Source organism: Solea solea, chromosome 11 (assembly GCF_958295425.1).
Source record: "Solea solea chromosome 11, fSolSol10.1, whole genome shotgun sequence".
Classification (NCBI taxonomy): domain Eukaryota; kingdom Metazoa; phylum Chordata; class Actinopteri; order Pleuronectiformes; family Soleidae; genus Solea; species Solea solea.
In genome coordinates this window covers 3,662,059-3,676,959 of record NC_081144.1, presented here as the reverse complement: position 1 = coordinate 3,676,959, position 14,901 = coordinate 3,662,059, and the positions used below count along the sequence as shown (strand labels likewise).

Sequence of the window (14,901 nt, the reverse complement as noted above, 5' to 3'; positions counted from 1 at the left end):
CACATTTAAGAAGCTTAAACAACCGTGAATCTTGTTTTAGTCATGAAAAAACCTTTGAACCGATTAATCGATTATCAAAATAGTTTTTGATGTATTTAGTAATTAATACTATATATATATATATATATATATATATATATATATATATATAATATAGCCATAAATCATTCCTTACCCTAACCCCAGTGCCTAACCCCGGTCTAAATGTCCTCACAAAGACAGGTTTGTGCGTACAAACACACAGAGACATGTACGCATTAGTGAGGACCAAAGCAGCCGAGCGTCGCTGTTCTTATTAATGAATTATTAATATTAAAGTAAACACTAAACGATATCAGAGCACTTGTTTTACAGACGTGTAGCGAAGCAACATTTTGAGCATTTTGGTCAGAGTTTAGGAAAAAAAACTGTACAACAACACAGTCCTGCTCTCTGTCTCCCTCTTTCTCTCTGTCAGGGGTACTGCAGCCTCACAGCAGGAGTCTTTCTCCTTCTTTATCTGTAGGGATTTTAAATGAAGTGGCAGAGTGTGTTTTTGCATCGAGTGAAGACACATTTTCAGGACAAAGAACCAAAGGCAGTAATGTAGGAGCAGGTGCAGTGGCTCACGATTAAACCGCTGATTAAGCGTGCTGAGAAGTTTTATATCGTTCAGCATTAGGAGAAAGGAAATGCTAACTATAGCCCTGGTTCGTCATCGTGCCATATTTTTAGACATGCCTAAAAAAGACTGAACAGTCAATCTTTACTATTCACTTCATTTATAGTTGTTTCCTTTTTTGCTTTAGTGTATTCTACAGAGCTACATCTCTTTAAATATGTTACAATCTATTATCACATTATTACACATATTTATTGCATTTTATCTCATAAAATCCACCTGATTCAGTAAAATAAATGTCTGCTTTCTGCCATTTACTTTATTCTGAGGAAGTTGATCCTGTGAACCTTCACCTCTCTGTGTTTGCTTGGCTTCTGTGTCCTGCTCAGACCAGTTCAGACCAGTTCAGACCAGTTCACCATCGCTGACAAAAACATGAACACGCATGACACGTAGTGGTATCCAGATACTTTTGTATTTTGCACCTGACAAAACTCAAAACTCCACATCAAATGTCATGATTATATTAAACATTGGCAGCAAATGTGAGAGAATAGACAGACACGAGAGTCAACATCTGCCCCCATTTGTCTCCTCTCTACACTCACCACGAGTGAGATTCAAGGCTTCTCATTTATTGGACATGAAAAGTCTCCCATTGTTTCATTTCTTAGCTCTCTGCCCTCGACTTACTCACAGTGGACTTGCCCGGATCATTTGGCCGTAAGAAGACAGAGACAACCTTTGATGGGTAACGTCTTCAGTTCCTTTATGGAGAAATGTAGCCAAAGCCACAGTGGGAGGTCGATTGATGTAAGACCTCTATCAAGTGGTCTCAGGAGCTTTTCTCAGACCTTGAGGCTGCTCTCTGCCCTGAAGGCTCTTTGCCAACAGATGGCAGTGGTGCACAAATCCAAACACTCCCACATGTCTGTTTCAAGAGTGGAACTCGGAAACAATTGGATGTAAAGTGGAGCAGCAGTGGGAGGGATATTGTTTTTTTCTTGTTTTTTTTTAAAAAAGGGGGAAAATATGAAAGACAGAGAGGGAGTGGATCCTGTGGGAGCTCATTTACACTGAAGGAGGACATGTTCAGGGTCTTTAAGATGTGACAGGCTTCATCACTTAGTCTCATCTGGCCCAAGACAGAGACGCCGCTTCAGTTGGTGCCTTGAGCGGCTCTCACGCTGAAAGACGACTGTCGAGTTCTGACAGCGACGGCACGTCTACCGCACACAGTTTTCTTTTTTCACCACCTCCAGAGCGATGATAATTATCAATAATTCAACTTGTGTGCACCGCCGATTAATTTCCTACAGTGAGATGAATTACAGTGCTGGAAACACGAGAACCTGACTAATAGAGAGGCCTTACATGTGTCTCTGTGGACAGCACCTCATAGACCGGGAGCCGGATCTATCACAATTGCACGCACGTGCACAGATCTCCGAGGCCAGTTGTCAAGGCAACAGTGACGGTTGGCTGAGAAAAATATTGCTATGTGTCTGTATCATGAGAGGATATTCATGTTTATGTTTGTGTAAAAAAAAAAAAAAAAAAAAGCAATAGCCCGCATTTAACACTCACAGCCTGGAGCAATTAATCCACTCAGGATAAACATTTCACTTTAATGACTGTTTACCAGCTTCAGTCCCTGCTCCCTTCACAACATGGTTATTTCCCTCGTGTCGGGACATGAGCTTATTTCACAAGTCATCTGCGAGCGCGACGCTCACAAAACAAACTAGGTCACGATCAAATATTTACTGATGAGATGATGACTCCTGCTTTTAATCTGCCCTGAAGAGAGAGCTGAGGACACACAGACGCTCGCTGATAACAAGGCAACAGAAAGCTCACCTGTCGTATTAACCCTTTATCACCTATGTTAACCATAGAAGGGCCAGAAAATGTCCCGTGAGTGAGCGCTTTTGCCCATTTTTACAGAATAACTTTCAATATCTGGCAGTTATTTACAATTTACCTCATGTAAACACAAACATATTTCAAATAACATTTGTTTGAGTTTTTGTCTCAATGTCCAAAAACGTATGTACAGGTGTTTTTCTAACTCTCTCCTCTCTGGCTTTGAGAAAAAGTCCATAGAGAAAATGAGCAGCAAGTTCCAATCAGAGACACAAACGTTCCACATAAGGCAGCAGTAAACCAGCACCTCATGTGTCCACATGGGCTAAAAACACTGATTTTCTCTATGGAATTTTGTTGTGTACAAATGTCAGTGTCAGGCTGAAAAAGGCTTGTCTTATAGTAAGAGAAAAATGGCAAAAACACTCTTAAGATATCGTCCACTTCAGCAGGTGTCGATTTTTATTAGCTGAGCTGAAACCTGTTGTGCCTTCTGGAAAGTGAGTGTTGATCATCTGAGTCACGGTCTCACGGCACAGAGACAGCGCTGTTCCAACGTTTCTGCCAACAGCACTATTTTATCCACTTATTCACCTGTTAACTGTGGCCCGAGATGGAGCTGAAAGCCCCCAGAGGGAGCTTAAACGGTCTGTTGTGCCATTATCAACGGTCCCATCCCTTGACCTTATCTCATCTCGCTAATAAACAGCATGAATCGACACACGCTGTGGACAAACGAGGGTCCGGTTTGTCACAGAAAGGGAGTGAGCGGACACTTGAGACGGCTCAGCTTGTTCACAGCTGAGCACCTCCACAGCAACGCAGGTCCAGTGCAGGACGGTGAGAGAGAGAGAGAGAGAGAGAGAGAGACAGCACGCTCGTCTCCAGATTCTGCAGCAGAATTAAAAAGCTGCTCTTTCTCATTCTGCGTGCGCGACTCTGCACGCACAGAGCAGTTGTACGTGAATGAATCGGCGAGCCACATTACTGCACACGAACGTGTTCACATGTGCATGCATCTGTGCACATGGCAAAAATGTCCCCAAGGTGCAGAGCATGTGTGCAAGAGCTGCAGTGCACCAGCATGAGCTCATCACTCTTCTCTTCGCTCCCCCTCCTCCCCATCACTGCCCCACCGTCCCACCCCTCCTCTCCTCTCACTCGCTACCATTAACATACAGTTAATGCAGCACACACACACACTCATTATTCTCCAGGCAGGCGCTGCAAAGAGAAGCAAAGGAATATGTCATCAAAAAAAAAGAAGCAGCAGAACAACAGCGAGGGAAGACAGAAAGAGAAAGAAACGCCTGTTTCCCTCTGAGCTTTTAACACAACACAGTATCTGGCTCTGCTATATAAATACAATCACTCAGACGATACAGAGAGATATATTATGGACTAACATATGGACTTTTACGTTAACTACTGAAGCGATTACAACCTGGATGACTGTGAAGCTTCACGGACATTTTGCATGTGAGGATTTTCCTCATCAAACACACGGAACATGAAAAGCAGGCTCTCTGCGGGGTGACATTCTCCAGCATGAGCGTAAACAAACCGCCGTCTTCACATCTACAGAAAGCGTGCGGTGTGGAACATGAGCGCTGGAGACAAGCGCAGCAGAGACTCTTGCACACACACATGATGTTGCAACTCTGTGCAGCCACATCACACCAGTGCACAGTTAAAGGTTTCAGTGTGTAAAATAAATTCCATTTTAACAGATATAGAAGGTAAAATAATACCATAGGATAACTACACTACACAGATCCACCCGATTCAGCTCGGCTTGGCTCGACTATACCCGGGATAGTACCAGGTACCTGGTGTGATGTGGTTCCAAGCGAGCTGAGCCGATACTAAAACGGGACGTCAACAGACTGCCGGTCACTGATTGGTCAGAGAGTGTCGTCACTGGAAGAGTCACGAGAGCGCGACGTCCGGCACAAGAGTCAAACCGAACAATTACAAACTGTAGATCAGTTAAAAAGATTTAAAAATCCTGAAAACATGCGTTAACCTCCAACGTTTAGCAAAGGAAATGTCTAAAATCTCAATATTTAAAAGAGGCGTCTGGTGTAAACAGAAAACCGAAAACGACTGCTTTGCTCAACACTAGTGTGTTTGTGTCACGTATAAAATGACATCATGGCAGTTTCCTGCAGCCGTGCTATTAGGACTTTGCCCTCATCAACAGTAGTTGAGGTATATGCAGCTGAAACACGCAGCTTCCCCAATCAATGTTGCTGAGTTTCACACAGTCTAAGTCCCAGAACAAAAAAAAAGGCAGTGTCTTCCTATCATTGAATTCTTTAAGCTGACAGAGCATAAAAATGGTCTTCTCATAAGTTCAAAAACGCACCGGTCAAGATTTTTTTGCCATGTTTTTCTTGCTGTTGTAGTTTTCTCTATTATTTCCAGGTCAAAGCAAACGTGCACAGAGCGCCTGGGCCAGTGTGGGTCTGACTGAACGCACACACACAACAGTAACGTGACTCCCTACTGCATTATCTGGGTGTGTTAGTCCGTCTTTGAGAAATTTGATTCCAGACCAGCATGTTTACATGTACTTTAAAAAGTCCAGTTTTTGTCAAACTAACTATCTAATGATTCATTTTTCTCAAACATACCGATGATTGACCCGTTGATTACGATCAAATTTCCTCTAAAAAAACAAACAAACAGCCAAACTACTGTATAAAAGAGACAAATCTTATCACAATGTAGAGAAGAAACATCCTCTGTGTGTCCATCTGGAAGAAACACGGCCATAAATTATTCAGTTGAGTGTGGACTCTGACTGCAACTTAAGCACGGATCATAAAAAGCCAGCAACGCTTTACATGTCACTTGAGCCTCCGATGCACCGGGCTCTTTTTTCTAGTCATGGACACTAAAATAATAATAATAATAAAAAAAAAAAAAAAAAAAAATCCATAATGATATATCATCCCATGCAAAAGCCAGACCACGGAAAAAATCCAGAGGATTCCGAATGTTACAGTATAAACCCACTTTCCACTGGACAAGCACGAGTGCCAGAAAACCCCAAAAATGTACGAGTCGGTGAGTGAGCAGAGATATGTTGACTCATAATTGGAAAAAGTAAATGTCATATATTTGAATCGACTTTGGAAACCAGAAAACAAGTTGTTATGATGAACTGTAACACGAGAACCACACAACAGCCTCTTCACATTTCCATCATCCGGACGTTTCTGACCAGAATTACGGCTTCTGTCCTAGACACGGCTAAGCTTTTCCACCCTTTTTTTTTTCTTTTCTCACTCACCACAGTGGAACTGCAAGGTCGTTTTTGGCAGGATGCTACTGTTCCATTGCAAGTAGTTAATTCATACCCGTTCTCACAGAAAGTCTCGCTCGACATACAGCCAGCGTACCAAAACACTGGCCCAACAGAGAGGTCAGACCCTCGTCTCATTTAATCTGCATCTCCCTGGGTGCAGACATAACAGCATTAAATCATGTTGGAGCGTTTACCTCTATCACGACGCAGCGCAGCGCAGCCACTTCTTTCAGATGGAGTTGTCCAGCTCTTCCCACGTACCCGTGGATTTCCACTGTGGGTGACGAGCTCCACGGACTCACACTTTAAATAAGTAATGCTCCTGTCCTCGTGCTCTCTGAGCCAGAACCAGTGTGGGATCAAATGTAACCCAATGTCTAAGGTGTCACTGCTAAAGGATGCCTGACATATGCCCACTGGCCACTTTATTAGGCACACAGGACACCCAGTAAAGAGGCAGGAATGGCACACAGTCTCTCCGTGTGCCATCTGCTGCACGATTCACACGTCGTGCGATATTGTAGTTTGGTTTGTGATGTCATTTTTACTTTTCATTCAGGGTTCAGCTCAATATTTACTGAGTAAAAGATCTAGAACGAGATTGGGGCCTGACCACACATCACCATCGAGTTATGAACTATGAAAACTTAAAGATATAACATATGTATGAGCGACATTTTCAGTAAGGTTCACTTTTTAACTTTTTTTTAAGGACATAATCAAATCACCAACTAACCTGCATGGGTTGCTGTAGAAACAATTGTACATGCATAAACGACAGTCACTTTACTCGAGCTGCAAACGCACTGTATTTGTGTATATTTCTGTATGAAGTGAAAATATAAGTAAGAGCCTCCAGGGGGCGACTCTGCTGATTGCAAAAAGAAGTCCTTTTGAGTGAAAAGGGTCTATGGGAAATGTGTGGTCCTGTTTAGCAGCACGTGATGTCAGTTTTGTAAATTATTTTCACATTTGAGACATTATGAGTGGACACCAGTGTGATTGACAGCTGGTATCGTCCAACAGGTCGACAAGTTCAAGCCTCTGAACTTCCGATTGCTAAAACTGTGATGGCCAAATTGTGAATCTGGAGGCTTGAAAATAAGAGTTCAGATTCTCCTGAGTGACGTCATAACAAACGGTTGCCTCTGACTCATTTGACACTTTGATATCCGAGCATTCACACCAGGATCTAATTTGAAATCTAATTTCAAACCATCTCCAAGTGTGGTTTTATTTCTAGCATTAATACTTTTTTACTTTTTGGACTTTATAAACTCTGGACACAATCTGCATAACAGCGGCTACTGCACACAGATGATTTTTAAGCTTCCAAATTGCCATCAGCCTCAAACATGTTTACAACATCCTTGTAAAGAACATTGTAAGTAGTGTATATACTGTATGTTTTGGGTATGCGGACAACATAATGACTATGAACCTCCCTGACTGCTTATTTGCTTTGCCTGGCAGTGAAAAAAAAGGAAAATAATTTGGCCCCAGAGAAAGAAAAACAAACCAAAAGGAGTCTAAAAAAAGCAGTTAAGAGGAGAAAGAGACATACAGTATTATATAAAGTGTGTAGTATGTGTTTGAACATGTCTACATAGCGTGAGGTACCGTTTAAATGGTACATGGAGCAGAGAGATACAATGGAAGGAACTGAAATGAGCAGGTCTATGGGATTTAAAAGGAATAATCTTTTTTTTGCATAACAGATTTAAAGACCTTCCTGCTGTAGCTGTTCATGGGAAGACACAGATAAAAAGCTAATAAGGCTTAAAGGATGAATGAAAAGACTTTATTTCCTTAAAAAACGTGTCCCTGATTAAGTACACCGCCTCGGAAGACCTTGAAAATGACTTAACTGTTGCCCGTTCAGCTGTGCACTACAGTGATAATATATTTCCATGGTTCCTGAAGGGAAACCGCCAAGCTTGTGCATATAGACAGGAATGTTATTTGATCAGTCAAGACGTCAGAAATATCTGCACAGACTGCTGCGGTCAGTCAGGGAAAAAGACAACCACCACTTACACGGCAGGCCACTGCTCTGCACAGTGGTCTCCACGCCAGATGCTCTCCTACCTTATAGTCCGGCTGGTAATGCAGTACTTCCACATGGCATTCCACACGGCAGTGACATCACCGGAGGCATGGGACATGCCCGAAAAAAATGTGCATGGCACCAAAGGGAAGTTAAAAAAAAAAAGAAGAGTTTTAAAAACACAAAACTGCAGTAATTTCCCCAGAAGAAGTACAGTCTGTGCTCACTCCCTTCTCAACCACAAATTACACCCCACATCCTTTACTTTCCATAGAAAACCCACAACGAAGCTCATTCTTTTGCTGCTAAAGTTACTTTGTCTGTTCTCCCTGCCCTGGTTTATGTTGGGCTCGGGTTTGCTGCTGCTCTAGCGAGCTGCCTGATGACCAAGTAAGGTAAAGGCCCAGTCAGTCATTCAGTATGTACTCTATAGCAGAAGAAAAATCACCGCTCTTCTGAACAAAAGCTCTCCACCCACAATGAACCACAACTCCAGTCCTCTTTCTCCTCTCTCCAGACAGACACCCCTTCTTTTTTCTTTTTTTTTTTGGTTCCCTTTTTTGTGCCGTCCAATACAATCTTTCACTCATCTGGTTCTCCCTTGATGTGAGCTCCCCAAAGCCTATGGGCAGGGCTTGTGTTGTGTGTTTGATCTGCCTATATTTATGTCAAGGTGACAAAAGCTGTCAGCCTGTGTGTGCGTGAGCGATAGTTCTTGCATTCGTTACCTTAAGACCTTTTCTGGTATTAACACTGACCTTGTCAGGACCAGTAGACCTCGTAAATTTCTGAGGAACTCGATGAGTTTAAAACTAACATTTTGAATTGTGGTGAGGTTAAGTTTAGGGCTAGACATTAACTGGTTGTGGGTGAGGTCAGTGTAGCGTCCTGGAAGAGAAAGCAGCGCAGACGCACGTGTGTGTGTGTGAGTGAGTGTGTGTGTGTGTGTGTGTCTGGCCCGCGTTCAAAAGTCATGCTGCTCTGGATGGGAAGGCCACGCGGGAGGGAAGGTGAACCCCAGTTCAGCAGCTGGGAGAGGTTGTTTTGAGTTACTACACTAACCTTGTTGCAACAACACGCGCTCAGTCCTTCCCGGGATACAAAGTGAGTATGTTACAGTGTAGCCAAAGAAATGTAATGAGTTACACCCAATGACCGGCATGTTCCAGTAAATGAGGGACAAGTAATGAGCTGTTCATGGGAACGCGGAGGGGGAAAAAGAAGAAGAGAAAATCACCATGTGTCCTAAAGAAAATGTGAAAACAGAGGAACCAGTTTATCAGTGAACGAAAGTGTTGTGAAGTTGACAAAATTAATCACTGATTACGTCGATTAATAATCTGTTCACCCATTCATTTTTTTAAGCCCTAGTGGAGCTCTGGCCTTAAAATAGCAATGAATGTAAAAGAAAGCAGAAATATTCACATTTAAGAAGCTGTCATGTACATATATATACACACACGTATATATGTATATATATATATATATATATATGTATATATATATATATACATATATAATATAATAATAACTTTCCATCGCGCCTTTCAATATTATATTAAAATTATTATTTTTTTAAAAACAACAACAATCGATGATCAAAATAATCTGCAATTAATGTAGTTGTCAGTTTACTAGTTTGTTAAACCACCTGTTGCAGCCCAGTCCTAAAATTACTAATACAGTACCATTTTACTATTATGGGCTACTGTACAGTGGATATACTATCACTATAGTATGATACGGTTATAATGAGGAATGAGGACGCACCGACTGGGATGGGAACTCCCTGAAGCTTATGTTCAAAGAAGAGTTGCCAGCTAAATAGGTGATGCATTATTAATGTATCATAGTGGGGGCTCACCTTCAGAGTCCCTATGCCATGATTTAGGCATTAGCATAATAGAGCTGTGACAGGAGGCAGGTGCCTCTAAGTTCTTCCATGGGTCCACGCTTTTGACTCAACCCTAGTAATATAGTGAGGTTTTCATGTTGTAGGAGGAAAATAACGGATGGAAATACTGGTAAAAGAAAAGAAAAATATGGCGTATGACAATTCTGAAATACATGTGTGAGGTCATGCACGTGGTAAATAAACATCCAAACACTGGCATCTACTCTGAATGTCTAACAATGCTTGTGTAATGAATGTGGAGCATCACACTTATCATATCTGTGTTTTGAAGGCAGTAAAACACATAAGGGAGCAATAAAACAGAGCGAGGGGGGGGGGATGGGCGGGCGACTCCTTTACACAGTGCACCTTCTTTACATACCTGAAGGCTGCGAATAAAAAGGAACGAGGTATTCGAACATATGGAAACATGATCGCTCAGCTGTGACACATTCTAATTGGCGTCCTCTTTGATTTCCCCGCGATTATTTCTACACGCCACATTAAACGTGACGCGCTGCAGTGACACATTACGGATTCAAAAACTCATAAACTTGACGTGAGCTGTGAAGCTGCAGCGCTCGGTAATGAGGCGTAGATTATGCAGTGGGTGAAAGGTGAACGAGGAAAAAGGTCCCAGTGGGACGGAGATGAATGAATTTTTCAGGAGCACCAAAACATACACAAATGAGATACTTCCAAGTGCAGAGTTACTTTTACTAAGTGTTTGTACAAAATAAACCAGCTTGCGCGGAATAAATCGATGGCGGCTCCAGCAGCCCTGTGTGTGTCACTGAGTAATGTTTCCTCCACACAAGCCTGTATGTCAGCAACACACACACACACACACACCGCTGAGCACCACAACAGTTCCTCCATCAATCATCAAGCCGTTGCTTGATGGAGTCGTCCCTGTGTCTGTGTTGTTTTAAAAACATCACTGATTGCTTAATGTGCTGGAGTACTACTACTGCAGCAACACAGGAAGCTGCTTCGCTGAGCTGACAGCGCTCAAGAACGTACGACAAATGAGCCCAATCCAGCCCTTTGCGATGGTTTCTGTGTGACGTACCTCTTGTAGAAGTTGTTGTGCGGGTGCAAACACAGCACGTGCCAGTAGTCGAGGCAGAAAGCTTTGAACTTCCACATCCTCAGCTCCAAAAACAGAAAATCGACGGGGAAGAAGAAGAAGAGGAGCAGCGAAATACGGCAGAGTTAAAAGGCACCATGGCACCACAAGCTCGGGAGCCTGCTCATTTCTGTTTTTCCAGCTAGTGAATCCCTCCCTGACGTGTCCTCCTCCTCCTCCTCCTCCAGCTCCGGCCCTGTCACACTGACACAGTGACAGCCCGCGTTGATGAATTAATGAGAACCTGAGTTTAACCCGCCCAGAACAACCACATCACCTCCTGGACCTGCCACAGTCATCACCATCCAGGGCCTGTCAGGGCAGGAACCTTCTGTGGGACTGATTTGGATCCAGTATTAGCGCTCAGGATCCACCTCCTCCCAAAAGCTCCACATTGGCTGCTGTGGCTCTGCTTTAGCTCGTATCCAGGTCAGTCTGTCAGTCCGTCCTCTGTGGCCAGTCCCTCTCCACACACACACACACACACACACACAGTATGTCAGCCCAGGATCCTCTGAGACATCACGGCTACATCCGAAGCTCTGCACCTCTCCAGCCGGCACAGGTAGAAGAACGAGTGACAGCACAGAGAAATCCTCCAAAACTCACTCACAGAGATTATCCGCCTCATCTCCTCATCTTTCCTGAGAACAAACTTTTAGATAAGTCTTTTCTCTCTTTACTTTATGAATGCAGCTCAGCTTCCATCCTCCTCCTCCTCCTCCTCCACAGAAACCCTGAGCCTCCTCTCCTCCTTCCTATCTCTGTCCCCTTCTCCCCGATCCTCTCACTCTCACTCTCGCTCGCGCTCTCTCATTCTGATTCTCTCTCTTACAGCTGCTGCCATCCACGCAGGACCTCCCAGAAATGTGCTGATTCCGGTTGCCGGGCAACACTACCACACGAGTGAAGCTTCAAATGGAAGCCTCGCAGAGCAGCCATGCTGCGATTGGTCTGCCTTTCCTGTGGGGAGGGGCTGCTGAAAAATGTTGTATGACCACATGGGTTTATACACACAAGATGTGTTCAAATAAATACGAGCTAAATAAGCGCTCTCGTTAATAAAAACAAAAAAAAAGAGCTTTATTTGACTCAACAAGGTCATAGAAAAATATAAAAGCACCTAAAGTGCTTTAGTATATCCAGGTAATGGTCAATAAAGTGATTTATTCATGAATGGAGACTGTAAAGAAATTCTATTTCTGTGCAAAGGATCTAAATCTGGATGAAGGGGGAGTTCTGCAGTGCTTCAGTAAAACCAACCATACGACTCGTATATGCACACAAGCTGCTGCTGAATAAGAAGCAGGGTGTAGAGCGTCTGAACACAAGCACAGTGCTGCTCTTTCTCTGCCTGGAGGTACAGCAGTGCCACTCCGCAGTGCCACCCAGTCCCGGCAGCCGTGGGAAAATGCGGCACGGACGAGGGGGGGGGGGGGGTGTGATGGTGCTCTCATCAATATTCAGCCTCTGTCAGTGTCCAAACACGACTTAATCCGGCAGATTTTACACAGACGAGCAAACAAACATACAAACATGCATATTTACAGGATAATTAGTGGTTCGTATGACAGTTCATGTCCACATGAGTCTTTCCAGTGCAGCTCATGGCACAACATGTGTTTTCTTAAAGCCAGTGATATAGAAAAGACACAAAGGCTGATACTGAGTGTGTGTGTGTGTGTGTGTGTGTGTGTGGATCAAACTACACGCCATTCATCAGCCTTTTGTCTCGACTCAGGCCTCCTGATTTAAAGAAAATGACCTCACGCTCAAAGAGGCTTTTATCTCAGCACTTCATCTCAGTTTTGCCTCTAATGGAAAAAAAAAATCACTTTCTGCAGGTTAATAATTTTACATTCCCACTAACAAGTGTAATTATGTGATTATGTTAAACATTCAGTTTAGTTTCAAGTCACTGGGGAGACGCACAGACAGATTGTTATCAGAGTTGAACAATGAGGGGAAAATACCTGATTGTGTTTCTGCTAATGGATTTTGCAATTTGATTTTTTTTTTTTAAAGTCAACAGTTTAATATTCATTTACTGTGTAATAGAATAAAAGTATGATGAAGTACTTCCATACGTTATAGTCCAATGCAGGGATGAAACTGAACAATCACTATAAAAGCTCAGTTCAATTAAGAAAATGTATAATAACAAAATAAAACAGTTCCATTAAGAGATACATAATGAGAAAAAATACATCTAATAAAAAATATGATTCAATAAAGGGACAAAATAAATTTATTTGAATAAAAATAATTATAAAAAATATACTATGCAATAGGAGCTTTCTGTATTAAAATTAAAAATCAATAACACTAATGGAAATATAGTTCCACTGAGGGATACACTGTATAATAGGACAAAATCTCTGATATTGAATATAACAAAAGCAGCTCATTCACTTAAGGCTCACCAGGATTAACGGATGTCGTCAGTAATGTATAAATCTTGGAAAAGATGTTCTGCATAATGCAAATGATGTTGTTTTAAACTGCAATTTTGATTTGTAAACTGTTTATTGTTCCGTACTTTTATGATCAGGAAATATTTAATATTTAAGGGCAGAAAATTCATTTCATGTCTCTTTCTGATTCTCTCTGTGAGCAGAACGTGCTGAAGAGAAACGACTGGTTTTTAATGCAGATTCAAGCTCACATGACAAACAATGGTTACTTGTTGTTGTTGTTTTGTTGGATAAAGAGCTGCGAGAGTGTGAACACACAAACTCAACAGGATATGACTTCATGAGCAGATGGATCTATGGTTTTATTTTTTTTTACATGGCATGAGTTGGCATGTCCATACGTGTGTGTGTGTGTGTGTGTGTGTGTGTAAAATCTCTTCTTAAGGAACATTTTTCCAATTCCTCACAGTGTATATTCAGGTGCTTTTTACAGTGTTTGGTGAGGGTGATGTGTATTCTGCAACAGATTAGTCAAAAACAATCTTTTCATTTTAGAGGCAAGTGTCTTTAATTTTCACTTTTACTTTTTTAAATGCAAGGTACTAAAAGAAAGGCAACATGTAATGAAGATGAATTATAACATAAGATATTACAGTTGTAGGACTCACACGCCAAAGTCAAACTTGGACTGGAGCAGTAACTGGATTGGACTGGATGGAGTTGAAGATGAAGGTATTTTAAGTTTTTTCTTTAAACAAAAAAACTATATAAACTTGGCATATGATATTTAAATATTTCTCTTGTTATGTTGCAATAATGCTGCAATATTGTGATATTAATGATGCAACACTTGCCTGCCGCCTCAAATTGGTTCCTTTGCATACACAGATTGATTAATTTATTATTATTATTATTATTATTATTATTATTATTATTATAACAACAATAATAATGATAATAATAATAATTATTATTATTATTATTATTATAATAAACAAACATATTTTACCAGGATAAGAATCTCTCGTGGCCAAGACAGACAGCAGCACAATTGCCAAGTTACACACATTAACAACAACATTGCAACAGCACCATAATCATCGTACTTGTAATAGATAAATAAACCGTAAATAGATTAAAGTACAAGTGCTCAACAAATGTTATTAAAACCATTAAAAACATCAACAGCCAGAGGTTTGTGCCTCCAAGTCGTTCAGTAACATCATCAAACTCCAGTCACGCAGCAAATAAACGCTATGACAGTGACAACTGTGCCGTTTGTATTTACTTTCAACCGTTTTGTGTTTATTGTTATTAGGTGATCGGAAGTATGGTTATGCTGTGAAGCTGCACAGTGAAGCTGCGCATGAAGTCCAGTGATTTGAAACAGTTAACCCTGATCTGTTTTGCAATTCCACAGCAGGTTGTAAAGTCCGGATGGCGATGGAATTGTCACCACTGTAGCCTGTTCTTATCATTCTCATGATCTGATCTAAATATTCTGCTGTTTCTTGTTGTTGTCCTTGTATTTTTCTTTTAATCACACTGGTTATGACAGAAGCTCAATTTCTTTGTACTATAATAAAGTATTTTTGATTCTGATTAAAAAGACACACAAAGTGTTGTAATGCACCAGA

The 14,901-nt window shown here is 41.7% G+C and overlaps 1 protein-coding gene across 5 annotated transcripts in view; it reads right to left on the bottom strand.

Moving 5' to 3' along the window:
• The window catches only part of LOC131468233 (IQ motif and SEC7 domain-containing protein 1-like), a 123,396-nt gene that overhangs the window by 45,029 nt on the left and 63,466 nt on the right, over nucleotides 1–14,901 (bottom strand). The window contains exon 1 of one of the 5 annotated variants that reach the window (XM_058642263.1): nucleotides 10,794–11,456. The exons of 3 other annotated variants lie outside the window; for them this stretch is intronic. In XM_058642263.1, the coding sequence (XP_058498246.1) occupies nucleotides 10,794–10,870 (77 nt within the window). In that variant the 5' untranslated portion in view covers nucleotides 10,871–11,456. Of the gene's footprint in view, nucleotides 1–7,868; nucleotides 8,300–10,793; nucleotides 11,457–14,901 lie in introns of those variants that run through there. One more of the 5 variants, XM_058642264.1, reaches the window with a different exon arrangement.